At 37.2% G+C, this 13,439-nt stretch overlaps 1 protein-coding gene across 3 annotated transcripts in view; it reads left to right on the forward strand.

The window, feature by feature from the left end:
• Positions 1-731: 731 nt before the first annotated feature.
• The window catches only part of ALS2 (ALS2, alsin Rho guanine nucleotide exchange factor), a 41,176-nt gene continuing 28,468 nt past the window's right edge, over positions 732-13,439 (forward strand). Inside the window, exons 1-9 of one of the 3 annotated variants that reach the window (XM_026853239.1) lie at positions 732-910; positions 2,297-2,386; positions 4,742-4,896; positions 6,212-7,131; positions 9,369-9,729; positions 10,581-10,749; positions 11,207-11,303; positions 11,704-11,781; positions 12,722-12,898. In XM_026853239.1, the coding sequence (XP_026709040.1) occupies positions 2,367-2,386; positions 4,742-4,896; positions 6,212-7,131; positions 9,369-9,729; positions 10,581-10,749; positions 11,207-11,303; positions 11,704-11,781; positions 12,722-12,898 (1,977 nt within the window). In that variant the 5' untranslated portion in view covers positions 732-910; positions 2,297-2,366. Of the gene's footprint in view, positions 911-1,620; positions 1,794-2,296; positions 2,387-4,741; positions 4,897-6,211; positions 7,132-9,368; positions 9,730-10,580; positions 10,750-11,206; positions 11,304-11,703; positions 11,782-12,721; positions 12,899-13,439 lie in introns of those variants that run through there. The other 2 variants (XM_026853240.1, XM_026853242.1) reach the window with 2 other exon arrangements.

Raw genomic sequence — 13,439 nt, forward strand, 5'->3', positions numbered from 1 at the left:
ATGCTCCATTTCTAGTTCACCAGCATTGCAGATTTCTTGCTCAATAATTGCATAAATCATTTTTCAGTTGGATCTTGAAGAGACATCTTAAAAAACAGCTAATCAGATGCCTGTCTTTAACTTTTTGTGCAATCAGAAGTTTTCATGAGAATTACAATGAATTTTTGTGCAGTTGTGCTCATGAAAATGAAAATTTTTGAGCCCTTAAAAAATAAAATCCATAAATTATAGAAACCAAGTATATTGGTTTAGTTCTGTGATCTTGAATAAGTATATATGGTGTAAATGATACAGTTGATACTTTGATGACTCTTATCAAAGCTCCCATCTCTTCATCTGATTCATTGATCCATTGGATATTTATATGTGAAGCTAGAGTTCTTCACAGGGGAGAAGTGCCAGCATTTTCAAGAAAATTAATTGTAGGGTTAGGTGGTTTTGAGTAGGCTAGAGAAAACCTCAGATGTACTTAACTCTGAGTAAGAACACATTGCAAAGTTAGAAGGTCCAAAAATGCTCTTCGATTTTCCTTTCATGTTTCATCAACGCCTCTGTTTCTAAAGTATTGCGTGCCAGTTTCCTTTTATTTGTGAGACTCCCTCTGTTACTATTTTAAAAGTTAACTTTTACAGTTGTGGGTGGGTTTTTTCTGGTGTGTTTTTTTTCTTTTTTTAGTTGAGGAAGGAAAGACAGAAGTGTCTTGAAAGCAGTACCTTTCTGGTGGCTTTTTGTTCCAAGAAAGTATGCTCTGATTTTTTTTCTTGAGCAAGGTGCATATGTCTTATCACAATACTATTCTACCATATTTGATTTAATATTTTTGTGGCTTATTATATTGTTCCATTTGAAAGAGGAATGATTTGGTGGTGATGGAGTGCTGCCACTGACAGATGGACTCACAGGAAAGAAGGTGAGAATGAGCAGCTAGGTGAAGTCACAGAGACTCCCTGAAATATGCTAGTTTATGATCATCCTGTAAAATTAAGTGATGTCAGCGTACTCTTTATGTAACTTTTGCTAAAGGGAAGAAGTAACTTGGCTTTAACTTTGCCAACCCTGAAGCCCAAATCACTATTTTTACTGTCCTGTATTTGGAAAACTGGAAATGTTTGGTATGATGTGCTGCTGATTCTGTCTAAAAAGGTCTGCTTGGTACTTAATTTTTAGAGGAGTCTATTGAAAGTGTTGCAGTTTGTGTTAGTTATTTTAATTATTTGTCAAGTTCATGAATTACTGTTTTGAAGTGTGGACTGAAACTTCTGTATGCAAGTTACAGGTTTGCATTTGCATATATTGTCTCTTGTAATCAAGAGACTAGCCATATTTTTATTTCTATTTTCTGTACGTAAGACCTTCAGACTGCTCAGTCTGGATCTTTTCTTGGAGATGTGTTGTCTTAAAAGACTGTTATATTAAGTAATTTATTTTCTGGTCTTGTTACAGTGGATATCAGACAGCAACTATAATAAAACAAAAAGTGTAAAGAATTTATGCATTAAACTTATTTTGTTTGAATAAATATGATTACACACATGCATTAATGTAACTAAATTTTTTAATACTCAATTTAGTAAGGCAGTAGATCAAGGAAAATTACAATCCTTTCAATTAAAAAGATAGATTGTAAGAAGCAAAGATTAACTGTAGCTTTATTTTATTACAAGAAAAGTAATACGAAGGTATCTTCGTGAAGACGGAAAGGTGTGAGGGTGAACTTGCAAAATTCAAAATCTGAAAGGATAAAATAGAGCAGCCACTTTTTTCTCATCTCCCATGGCCTTACATCTTCGCAGGTACTCAGTTACCAGTTTGTTTAAAGAAATGTGAACTCATAATTGGCTTTCTGCATTTCTGAACAGGCTTTAATAGAACTGTACTTTTTGGCTCAGGAATACAGTTATGAGTTTAACTCAACCATTTTCTGCTCATACAAATCTGTTTACCTTATAAATTTAGCTTGATCATAGAATTCTGTCTTAGACTAGACTGAAAATGGATAAATTTGATGTTTGAGTGGTATATTGAGAATTATATAGAGGTTGATGTTAATTTCTGCCTTTGAACTAGGTTTTGTTCAGTCTGTCCTTACAATAGACCTCTTGTGATATGGGTAGGTAGGACAAGTCTGGCTGTTTAACTTTTGTCTACCAACTCAGTGTGAGTGAACTAAATACCTCAACTATCCTAGTGTTGTGGAAGTCCTTACTCATTTAACATGGGATCTTTGCTTCTTGGTTTGGGGTTTTTTAGGTTAAAAATTATTTGCGATTAAATAGCTCGTTTTTATGTTTTACAGTTTGTGGAAATTATATTGTTCCTTTTGAAAGAGGAATGATTTGGTGGTGATGGAGTGCTGCCACTGACAGATGGACTCACAGGAAAGAAGGTGAGAATGAGCAGCTAGGTGAAGTCACAGAGGCTCCCTGAAATATGCCAGTTTATGATCATCCTGTAAAATTAAGTGATGTCAGCGTACTCTTTATGTAACTTTTGCTAAAGGGAAGAAGAGGAGTAACTTGGCTTTAGTTTCAGTTATGTCTGGAACACTCAACTTATTGCAACAGCAACTTCTTTTTTAATTTGATTGTTGTAACTTGTGGAGGGATAGGCTAGAAACTTGAAAGTAACAGTGTCTGGTGACCAGTAAATCATAACTGTTACCTACACCTGTGAATTTTGAGTCTGGATCAATAGCCCTGAAGTAGACTATTCTTTTGCTCTTGTTTCTTATGCGGAGATACTGACAGAGGTCAGATGGTTTGGGGATGGAAAATTAGTGTCTTGTACTATATCCTTGTATGTGAATGTCTAGATTTGTCTTATACTGTTCTCTGAAGACTTATCAAATGGATAAAAGCCCAAATATCAGCCTTTGGACTGAATTTAATGCGGGGTATGTTGATGAAAACTCTATATTATCATGCTGTGTTCTTTGGTGTGCTTTGAGTAAAATTTGTATTTTGGTTTTAAGTAAATGTACTAACTATGATGATGTATTTTTCTAACCTTTTTTTTTCCTGGCATATATATTACTTGATTGTTTGCTTTTTATTTTACTTCTACTCTAAACACAAGTCCTGTGAATTCAAAATGCAGGATATAATCTGCATTTTAATACTACATGTGTTGCTTGGATTAAATTACATACCTGAATTTTAAGAGTTCTTGACTGACGCATTTTCTTTATTTTTTCTGTTATGTGGAAAAAGAAGATTGGAGATGGGCACAGGAGCTAAGAGATAATTCCATCTCTTAGTTATTCTCATCTTGAATGTTTCAGAGGCAGATTGTGGAAAGGTATTGTTCATCCTGTGCACCACAGTTAGCAAAATTTTTAGTTTAAAAAAAATCAGTAGTATGCACGAATAGGGCCTTATGGCTTCGGAATGTGCTACTTGCGTAAGCTGTCCGCAACGTGACCTATCAGACTAGCTTTTTCTGGGTGTGCTTCAGTTTTGGAATACATTTGATTTTTTGGTGCCCTCTCTTCTAGACAAAGATTGCCATTCTGTTGAAGCTTTTCTTGCTGCCTTATATATTTAACTTAACAAGTTCATGCAAAGCTGCAAGAACTGATTTATGTGGGGAGTAAATGAGTTGACATGGCAAATAAGGAGCTAAACCTACTTTTTCCTGCAGGGTGGATAACAGTCTATCCCATATAAAGTTTTAAATAAATTTAAAGAAAACTCTTAATTTAACTTGAAATGCTGTCAGCCTGTACCGATGTTTAAAATTACTTTTTGTGTTTGTTTAAATCAAGTGATTCCATAAACTTCCAAAACTGAGTGCTTGTTGTCAAAGTTCTGAAGAATTTCTTTCTGCTGGATGGGAGAAGTTGCTGACTGAGCTTTCAAACCAACATGTGTTGAAGTGTAAAACCAGCTTTGGATAGTTCCAGTCACTCCTGCAAGCCCAGATACTTCCATTGTTTTTCAGGACTTATATTTTTTTCTTGGTTCAGTTGGTTTGAATGACTGGCTCATTTGAATCTGGGAAACTCATTAAGAATTAAGAGGGAAAACCCCCCAACCAAAACATTTTTCTCTAAAGTAGAAATGGAAGTATATAAAGGATGAGCATTTATAGGGGTAATGTTTTGAAGACACTGAATGGTAGCAATCAGTTCCCAGTAAAATCTGCACACAATGCATCTTTTGCTTAATTACTTTTACAGTGAATGTTGAGACCTTTATGAGTATTTCCAACACACTTACTGTTCTTTGTAACTGATAAAACAGCCTTATGATCATGTTTTTTCCTGCATTTTGATTCTAAAAGCTGAATAATACAAAATATCAATAAAACTGAATAAACCAGAAATGTTCCTTCTGCTTTATAACATAGAAAGAGTTAACATTATAAATCTCACTGTTTAGGTAGGAACAGAGTTGTTTACATGTGGGTAGAACTGATTCAATGATCTCCTTGCTGTAAGCTACAAATACAATATATCATATAAAGACTATGTAAGTTGTGAATAAATGTATCTTTAAGTTTACTAGTGACAACATCAGCTGCTTTTCAGGTACAAATAAAGCAAGCTAATGATTTCAAGTAGAAGATTCTTGGTTTTCATTTAAATTAAGATTACCAAATTGTAAATTAAATATGTAGACTTGCTGAAATGAAAACAAATGCCTGAATTACTAAGCCTTTCCTACGTATGTGAAAAGTAAACTATGCATTTCTGAACCACAGAAAGCTTCAAGTTGATTTTGTATTTCCTCTGTCTTTGTAGCTCAGAAGAGGCAGAAGGAGCCAAAGAGAGAGGCCTGGTCTATGTCTGGAAGGCTGGTTCCTGCTCTGTAACTCCAGAAAGGCTTCCAGGCCTGAGTGGGAAGACTGTGTTGCAGGCAGCCCTTGGAATACATCATGGGCTACTTCTAACAGAAGGTAATAAACATCTTAATTGCAGAGATTTGTGGTGATAACAAACTTATTGTCAAGTTTTCTTCTTTTAGATTTTTTTCATTCTGTATTATACACAACTGTTAAACACTTAAACATTGCCAGTATTTCCTTCTTAGTTATAAGTTACTTAAAACTGTGTTGGAATAGAAATTATATGCAGTCTTCTTTCATACTTTTTTTCTTTTAACAATGGCTCTGGATTTGCTGTTTAAAGATGGTAATATAATCTCAGCCATGTTAACTCAAAATGACATTTCTTGTGATGTCTTTCATTCAAAAAAGACATTATAGCAAGAGGTGTAAGAGCTTTGTTTTCTGTGTGTCTCTGGAAAAGTGTGTAGCTAGTAGATGCATTAGAGTGAGTCTCGGTTTGTGAGCAGTTTGGCATTATGAATCAAAGTGTTTCTAAAAGCCAGACCCTTTATGTGTTTGCATAGCTTGTACTGATCAGAGAGTGTACAGTTGTAAGACTAAACTGGAAGTTGCTTCATTGATTTTTCTCTGATGTTTTTGAAGGAAAGAGTCCAGGTTATTGGTGAGCCTGCTATGAGCACCTCTCCTCTAAGGAAGTTGTTCTGGAGCTCTAGTGGATTTTTTAGAACATGTTGCTTTCATAATTAAAAGGACTTTTTGTGTGTGTGTTCTTGCCTCATGAAGGATGTTGTTCGTGGCTATGATTTACTATTTTTCTATCACTGAAAACAACAGTTTATTTTAAAAATAGATTTCTTCTCTTCTTTAGAATTAGCAAAGTAACTTGGAACTGGCATTGCTACAATCTTTGCAGGTAAAGGTGATGGAGTTTTGGAGTGGCTGTGGTACAGTATCAAACCAGTAGCAAGATACATTTATCCACCACACACACACCCCTTGCCACCTGATAGGGCAATCCTATTTTACTGTAGGGTGGCAAATAGTACAGTCTGGTGATGCTAGATATCCGTATGGAAAGATGAACTCTGTACTTTGTTGTGTTCTTCAAGCATGGTTGTATGTCCTTAGTATGTTGTGTGTTCTTAAAATAGAAAGGACCAATAAATACACATGAGTAGATTTTTTAGCAGAAAAGCATTACTTAGTTGAACAGTACATGCATGCACAGGGTAATGTTAACATGAGGTATAGAACTAAACAGCAGCAATAGCAGAGCAACCAGCAGTCTTCAAGTATCAATAGCCATGGTTTTGCTGAGCCTGGAATAAGATAAAATTTGATACCTGTTTAACTGACTCTTTCTTCAAATGTTTGTATTGTTTTAACTTCATTAGATTCATGCTGTGTTGTTTTTTTCTCCCAGGTGGAGAGGTCTACAGTTTTGGAAGACTGCCCTGGAGATCAGGACTGGAGGAGTCATGTGCTAATAGTCCTGTCTTAGAAAATACTTTGCTTGGGCATCATGTTATTACAGTGGCAGCGGGCAGCTTCCATAATGGAGCTGTGACAGAAAGTGGTGTGGTGTACATGTGGGGGAACAATTCTGCTGGCCAGTGTGCAGTTGCCAATCAGCTGTGTGTGCCAGAGCCACAACCAATCAGTATTTCTGATTCTGAAACCAGTCCTCTGTTATCAGTAAGGATTTTGCAGCTAGCATGTGGAGAGGAACACACGCTGGCACTATCACTAAGCAGAGAGATATGGGCTTGGGGGAGTGGCTGCCAGCTTGGTCTCATAACAACAACTTTCCCAGTGACAAAGCCACAGAAGGTAGAGCACCTGGCAGGACGCATTGTGCTCCAGATTGCTTGTGGAGCCTACCACAGCCTGGCTCTGGTACAGTGTCTCCCTGTGCAGGAAATGAAGCCTATCCCAGAGAGGTGCAATCATTGCAGTCAACTTCTCATTACCATGACGGACAAGGAAGATCATGTAATCATTTCAGATAGTCACTGTTGCCCACTGGGTGTAGCACTGTCCGATAACCAACCAGAGAACCACATCTTCGGTCCCTCATTGGAGACTCTAGAAGGAAAAAGTGTAACAGGTAGCCACAGTGAAGATTGTCAGAAACCGCTTGTGGAAGAACACATGCTTGTTGCTTTGGAATCTGATGGAGCAAGTGTGCTTGCCAGCAGCGATGGGCAGGAAGACAGTGGAATTTCTAGTCCTGGAAATATTCTGTTCCCAGACAAAAAAGAAGTGAAAGAGTATTTAATCAGTTTATCAGATCAGTCATTACATGAGAATGTGGAGAAAAACATCTGCACAGAATCTGATCAGGTTGGTACCTAGTAACTAGGTCTTAATTTGTTACAACTCCACTTTTATATGTGACAATGTTACTCTTTTACAAATGTCAAATTCTGCTAGTTTAATATAGCTGTGGTGTTTCCATAGCTTCAAAATGTTTCTTCTCTGTGATGGTTCTCAACTTTTAAGTGGAAGATTTTTTTTGTCCTCTATCCTTGTTCAATTGTAAGCCTTTAATGTGAGCAGCCTTGACAGTGCAGTAGTCTCTCCTCTTTGTGGTCCACAGTACCAGACCATGTAAGCCAGTTTCCCCTTTAGCTGTTTTATAACATGTGGATTTCCCATTTGTGTGGGATGGTAAGTGTGGAACAGATGCCTCACAAATCTGTCTAATTTCTCAATCAGTTAAAGATTCTAGATTGCAAGTAAAGATTGTAAGGTTAATGTTAGAAGCCTTTTGGCCAACATTTTAATGTTCGTCATGTAGGAGTGGCATAAACTTACGAACAGGGATGGAAGGTGCACAATTACTACTGTGTGATGTGGGAAATAGTTCAACAACACTGTTTTGATGCTATAGCAGAACAGTAAAGTAATTTCTTAGTAAGCATCAGAAAATGCTTGTTTCGAAGGTTCAAGAGGTGTTCTCATCTCTCTGCCAAAATACTATGTTTTACACTCTTTTGAAAAAAGTCTTGGAGTGGGGGGTAGAAGATCAACCCAAAAGCTACTAGAAAACTAATCCAAAAATGTTGCAGTGCAGTCTGTCATTCCCTATGTAAGTACTGTCCTGCCTGGATGGTTTATGGTAAAGGTAACATCTGTAAGGAAAACTGTCACTCTGTGGCCTAATATACAAAATGCATAGCAGAATTCTGAAAATTTATTTTGTTATTTCAAGTGTTGTGTAGACATCGATATCTTAATTTTTATTATAGTTACAGTAAGAAATTTTTCACAGTGGTTGTGGGAAATAAATTTCACAGTGCTTAATAGCTGATTTTTGTTATCACCTCTGACTAAAAAAAAAAAAAAAATTAGTACTAAAACCAAGTCCAACTGTTCTGTAACTTGGTGATTCAGCAAGTTGTGTTTTCCTATTCTGAGGGAAACTTATTTCAGAGAAATAAATATTGTGTGAACACAGTTGTCCATCCTTCTGCTTTTTTGCTAATACAAATGCTTTCTGGCAGTTGCGGGCCCCTTAGATTCCTACAAGAACTCCTGCTGTTAGGAAATTACTGAAGCACGTAGCTTCATGCTCCCTTTCTCAACTCCTTGTCCTGGAATATTTCCAGAGTACTGTTTCCCTCGCACAGTTCCAGGAATAAACAAGCCTGGAATTAATTCACTGAACCATAACACAATAAAGCATACATGTGAAGACCAGACATAAGGACTAAAGTAATGTTTCAGCCTTAGTAAGATCCTTTGTTTCTCTTTGCTTTCCTACACAATTCGAGTTTGCTTTTCTGTATTGCTAGTCATGCCTTTTTTTTAAAAAGAAGTCAAAGGTTGTTTTCCTTCTGGCAGAATAAAACAAGCTGTAATATTTATAATAATATTATTTCCCACCATGTATTAGGTGGGGAAATAGGATTTTGCTTTCTTTGACATTCAAACTATTTGGCAAATATCATCTTGTGCATTATTTCTCATTTGGTGGGTAGATTCATTGCTATTATAATAATCATGTGCTGGCACTAACAATTGCCTTCAGTCAGTTTGTCCCTTGTGTGACTTGATTATTAACTAAGCTTTATATGGATACAACAGTAGCCTAAGGGGACATGTAGCCCAGACTGGTCTTAAGGTAGACTTTGCAGAATGAATCCATGAATACCTGTTTTAACATATGAAAGAGAGAACTTATCTCTCTGTAAATAGAACATGCTCACTGATGCACTTTAATAGGTGCCAAATAAGGTAATAGTAAGCCTAAAATTAAATCCCTCTTTTATTTGTTTGCAAAGATCCTTTTTTTCTATTAAAAAAAAAAACCAAACAAACAAACATCCAAAAACAGGCCCACAGGCTTTTATGGATGAGCTACAGGGCAAGTGCAACCCAGTCCATGCAGAAATAGTGCTTGGTCCTACCTTAAAAAAAGTAATTCTGAGTAACAGATCTATACCTAGGTATAAAAATCTTCCTCATAATGTCTTGTTCAGTATAGCACATAGTTTGAATAGTAAATGTGTATATTGTCATCCTACTGTTATGTGCTGTCTGGTATGATAGTCTTCAATTTTTTTTACTGGTTTTAGCCTTCTCAAGAAGAACAACTTGGTGCTTGTATCCCTGGCCCTCCAGGTACCAGCACATCTGCTTTGAACAGCTTAGTGGCTTCTTGTGCGTCAGCAGTTGGTGTGAGAGTAGCTGCTACATACGAAGCTGGAGCATTGTCTCTGAAGAAAGTAATGAACTTCTATGGCACACCTTCAAGTGAACCAGGATCTCAATCTGGCAGTGGTTCCCCAGGGCCTGAAGGTCTGAAAGACAGTCGAGAAGAGCAGGTCAGACTGGAATCCATGCAGGGGAAGAAGAGTTCCAGCTTAGTAGATATTAGAGAGGAAGAATCTGAAGGAGGGAGTCGAAGACTTTCTCTGCCTGGCTTGTTGTCACAAGGTAACAAGACATTTTGGGAAAAAAAACAGCTGGAAAAGTTATAGTAATGTGGAGGTTTATAACTGAAAATAAAACATGTTTGAACACAAATCTAATCAACTACTAAAAGTCTTTATGAACTATAAACTGTATCTTAAGGAAAGCAGTGGAGAGTGTGAAGACTAGCAGATACTGCATACTAAGAAAACCAAAAGCATAGTGGGTTTAGGAATGTTCTTTTGGTAAAGTAAGGTAAAGCAGGCACATTGTGGTAGTCTGGGCATCATATGGCAAAATGACAGCAAACTACCTTTGATATAGGTTGCATAGCAGATAAAAATCTGTGTGGTTTGCAGTCTCTACTGCACTGAGCTGTTTTTGAGCCAGGGACCTAGAAATACTCCAGTTCCCACTGCCAAAGTTCAAAGGTAATTAACTTTTTCTCTCATATATTTTAGTGTTGTTAATTGCTCTGAATGGGTACATGGTTTAGTTCTATATTGATCTTGGATCTGATTAGGAAGTATTGAAACGTTCACTATGAGGATATATTTTCTTCTAAAACATACTTTTTTAAATGTATAGGGTTTTTTGGTTCGTTTGTGTCAGTATAACTACATAGTTCTCATATACCTGTTATCCTTTAGTAGCTGGTAGAAATTAGTTGAGATCAGTGTACTTTTAGCACATGTGTTACTTCTGTGTATCAGTAACCCATCTTCTTATGTGTCAGCCTTTGCTTGCAATCTTAAGACCTCTTTTAGAAGTCTTGATCAGTTATCTCGAATGGTACTGTGACTGTGTAACCCACAGTCTGAGTGATATGTTTATTGAAAATGATGAGTGTTTCTCCTGTCTCCATCTGTTTTCAGTTTCTCCTAGGCTCCTACGGAAGGTAGGGCGAGCAAAAATGAGGACTGTAGCTCTGACTCCAACCTACAGTGGTGAAGCTGATGCTCTTTTACCCTCTCTAAGAACAGAGGTATGGAGCTGGGGAAAGGGGAAGGAAGGACAGCTAGGGCATGGCGATGTTCTGCCGAGGTGAGATTTCTTTGAATTATTTTTTTCATTCAGTAGGTCACTAGCAAATTTTGTGTTCAACTTTTATCAAATTCTCAGATTTGGTCAGCTGCCTTGCTTTGTCATCTTGTTCTTTCAAGTGGTGTGACCTAAGTTCCTCCAAGTAACACGTGTTATGCTGTATTGTTACTGAGTGTCAATCACCTATGACTTTTCCCGTTGTAATCACTAGGAGTTTTGGTGATATTTTGACTTTGTCCAAATTTGGGTGAGGTTTCTCATCAACTTCTGTGTTTCCTGACCTTTTTGACTAAGCTGATTTATTGCCAAAAGACTTGTATGTTTGTTTTCTCTAATTTGGGGAAAAAAACCAAAGCACCTTGGGATTTATTTTTGTGGTAAGAATAACTCTGATAACACATTTTTCTTCTTCCTTGCCTCACCCCCCCACCCCTTTATGGGTTCTGGGGATTTACAGGCTTCAGCCACTATGTGTGAAAAGCCTAGATGGTAAAGAAGTGATTCACCTCTCTGCTGGTGGCCATCATTCCTTAGCACTCACTGCCAAATCCCAGGTACAAGTGATTGTTAAAATTTATTATTTATCTATCACATAATTGTCATGTTTGGTGTTTTCTAGGTTTTTGTTTCTTTTGCTTCTAAACTTTTGTTCCTGTTTGGGGGGCAACTTGGAAGCAGTGTGGAAGTCTTTATAATTTTATTTCTGTTGAAGTTATGCATGTATCATCAACGTTACGTTTGAAGGTTGCCATGACTTGATTTGGTACATTCCATTTCTGAATCTGAGAAGAGAATTTGGGCATATAGAAAGGCAGTGGAAATTAGGGAAGTGCTTCTTGGTTCACGAATCTTATACCCTTGACTTGTGTGTGTTTGCACACTTGACCACTACGGTTCAGTATGTGTCCCATGTATATAAACTTGTGTTCTGATGTTTAGCTTTGTTTCTTACAGGTGTATACATGGGGCAGTAATATCTCTGGCCAACTTGGTCACTTGAACTCCCCAACAACAGTCCCTCGTCTTGCAAAGGTACTTTGTTTTCTTTATTTTTCTTTTTTTAGGGCCTCTTCTTATACAAGTGAGTGCCAAGTAGTTTCTAAAAACTTACCTTGTTTATGGGTCTTTGTGCTATATAGTAATAGAGCTCTTGATTTCTTTGGCTTATGCTGTGAATACGATCCTTGGATGAACTTGTGAAAGTCTGCCCAAGAAGTTCTTACACAGACTTTCACTGCTTTTTGACCGCTTCGAAGTTCTAAAACTGAGAAATGTGACTGGTTATATCTTCTTATCAAATTTCACTTCTATCTTGTATTTAGTTTCTCTGATATTGATGTTGCAATACTGAAACTTAAACGCTTTGGAACATACTTTGTCTTTATTCTAAACAACTGCTTCTAGTGTTTTTTAGCTTTGCTAGACCATGACTGTATTTGTTCGCTTATTTACTTCCAGAGCTGTCTTGGCAGTGAGTTTTCTGTTTGTTTTTAACTTCTAATTACATCAAGTGAATAGCCAAATAATGATGATAGGGTTAGACCAGACCCTTTCAGATGTTTCCTGGTGCTTATTTTGGTGGAAAACTAGCTGCAGACTCTTCCTGCTTAGGGCTTCTACAAATTAATGTACAGCATGTTAACTGTCTCCCAAATGTATGGATTAACCAGTTAGATGTAGAGGGGAGAATAGGGTCCCAACTTTAATCAAACTTACCTGATGCCCATTTAAAAATAAAACTGATTTATAATTTAAAGGCAAAAAGTCAGCCATTAGAAAGCAGACTGGAAAGAAGGATAATTTTCAGTATTAATGCAAGAAGTGTATTTGATATGCTGAAGTTTAAAAATAACCAGTTATTCCAGTACTTTTTTTGGCAAATATATTACATGCATGTATGGCTAGAAGAGTGAAGTACTCTCCTCCTAGCTTCAGGTGATGATTTCTAATGTCTTTTTCTTGTGAATTTCAGGTGTGTGGTGATGGTGTTTGGAGTACAGCAGCAGGACTAGATTATTCCCTCTTCTTAGCAGATGAGGAAGACTTCCAACCTGGATTATATTACAGTGGCCAAGATACAACAACAGAAAATAATTTGTATGAAAATAGCTGTACTAAGACTCCAGTTTTATTACTATCGTGTAGTAAGGTGAGTGGTATTTCCTTTAAGTTAGGGCAAATCATACTGATGCTTTTTGGAAATAGCACAGTGCTGGTTGTTCAACTAGCTTTAAGGATGTCAAGTATCTGGTTCCTAGCAGTCAAATCAAGATCATAGTTTATGGAGGGCAGAGAGGAGGCCTAATAAGTATTGTTCTCTTTCCTGTCCTTGTCTTTGCCTTTCCTTCTGTTGGAAGGACAAGAATGTGTTTCCAGTGTGTCTAATCCATTTCCTTCTGTGTGTGCATGCTGCAGCAGTGCACCCTTACATTGTGCTCTGCTTTCACCGGTCTTCATGGGTTTATTCTTTGTTGCTATTGCTCTTCATTTTCCTGTTGTTTCTCAAGTGATTGAGGGCACTGCCTGCTCTATTCCTTTCTGCTTCCTATCCATCATCTTTGTGAGTGGGCAGAAGGTTCTCCTGAGTTCTGCACCATCTCCTTCCCTTCCCCGCCCTTTTTCATGGGTGTAAAGGGGGAACTGAGCAAAGGCACCAAAATATGCATTTGCATGTTTATGAGAGAAAGGAG

The sequence above is a fragment of the Athene cunicularia genome (genome assembly GCF_003259725.1).
Source record: "Athene cunicularia isolate RWA chromosome 7 unlocalized genomic scaffold, athCun1 chr7_part2, whole genome shotgun sequence".
Classification (NCBI taxonomy): Eukaryota; Metazoa; Chordata; class Aves; order Strigiformes; family Strigidae; genus Athene; species Athene cunicularia.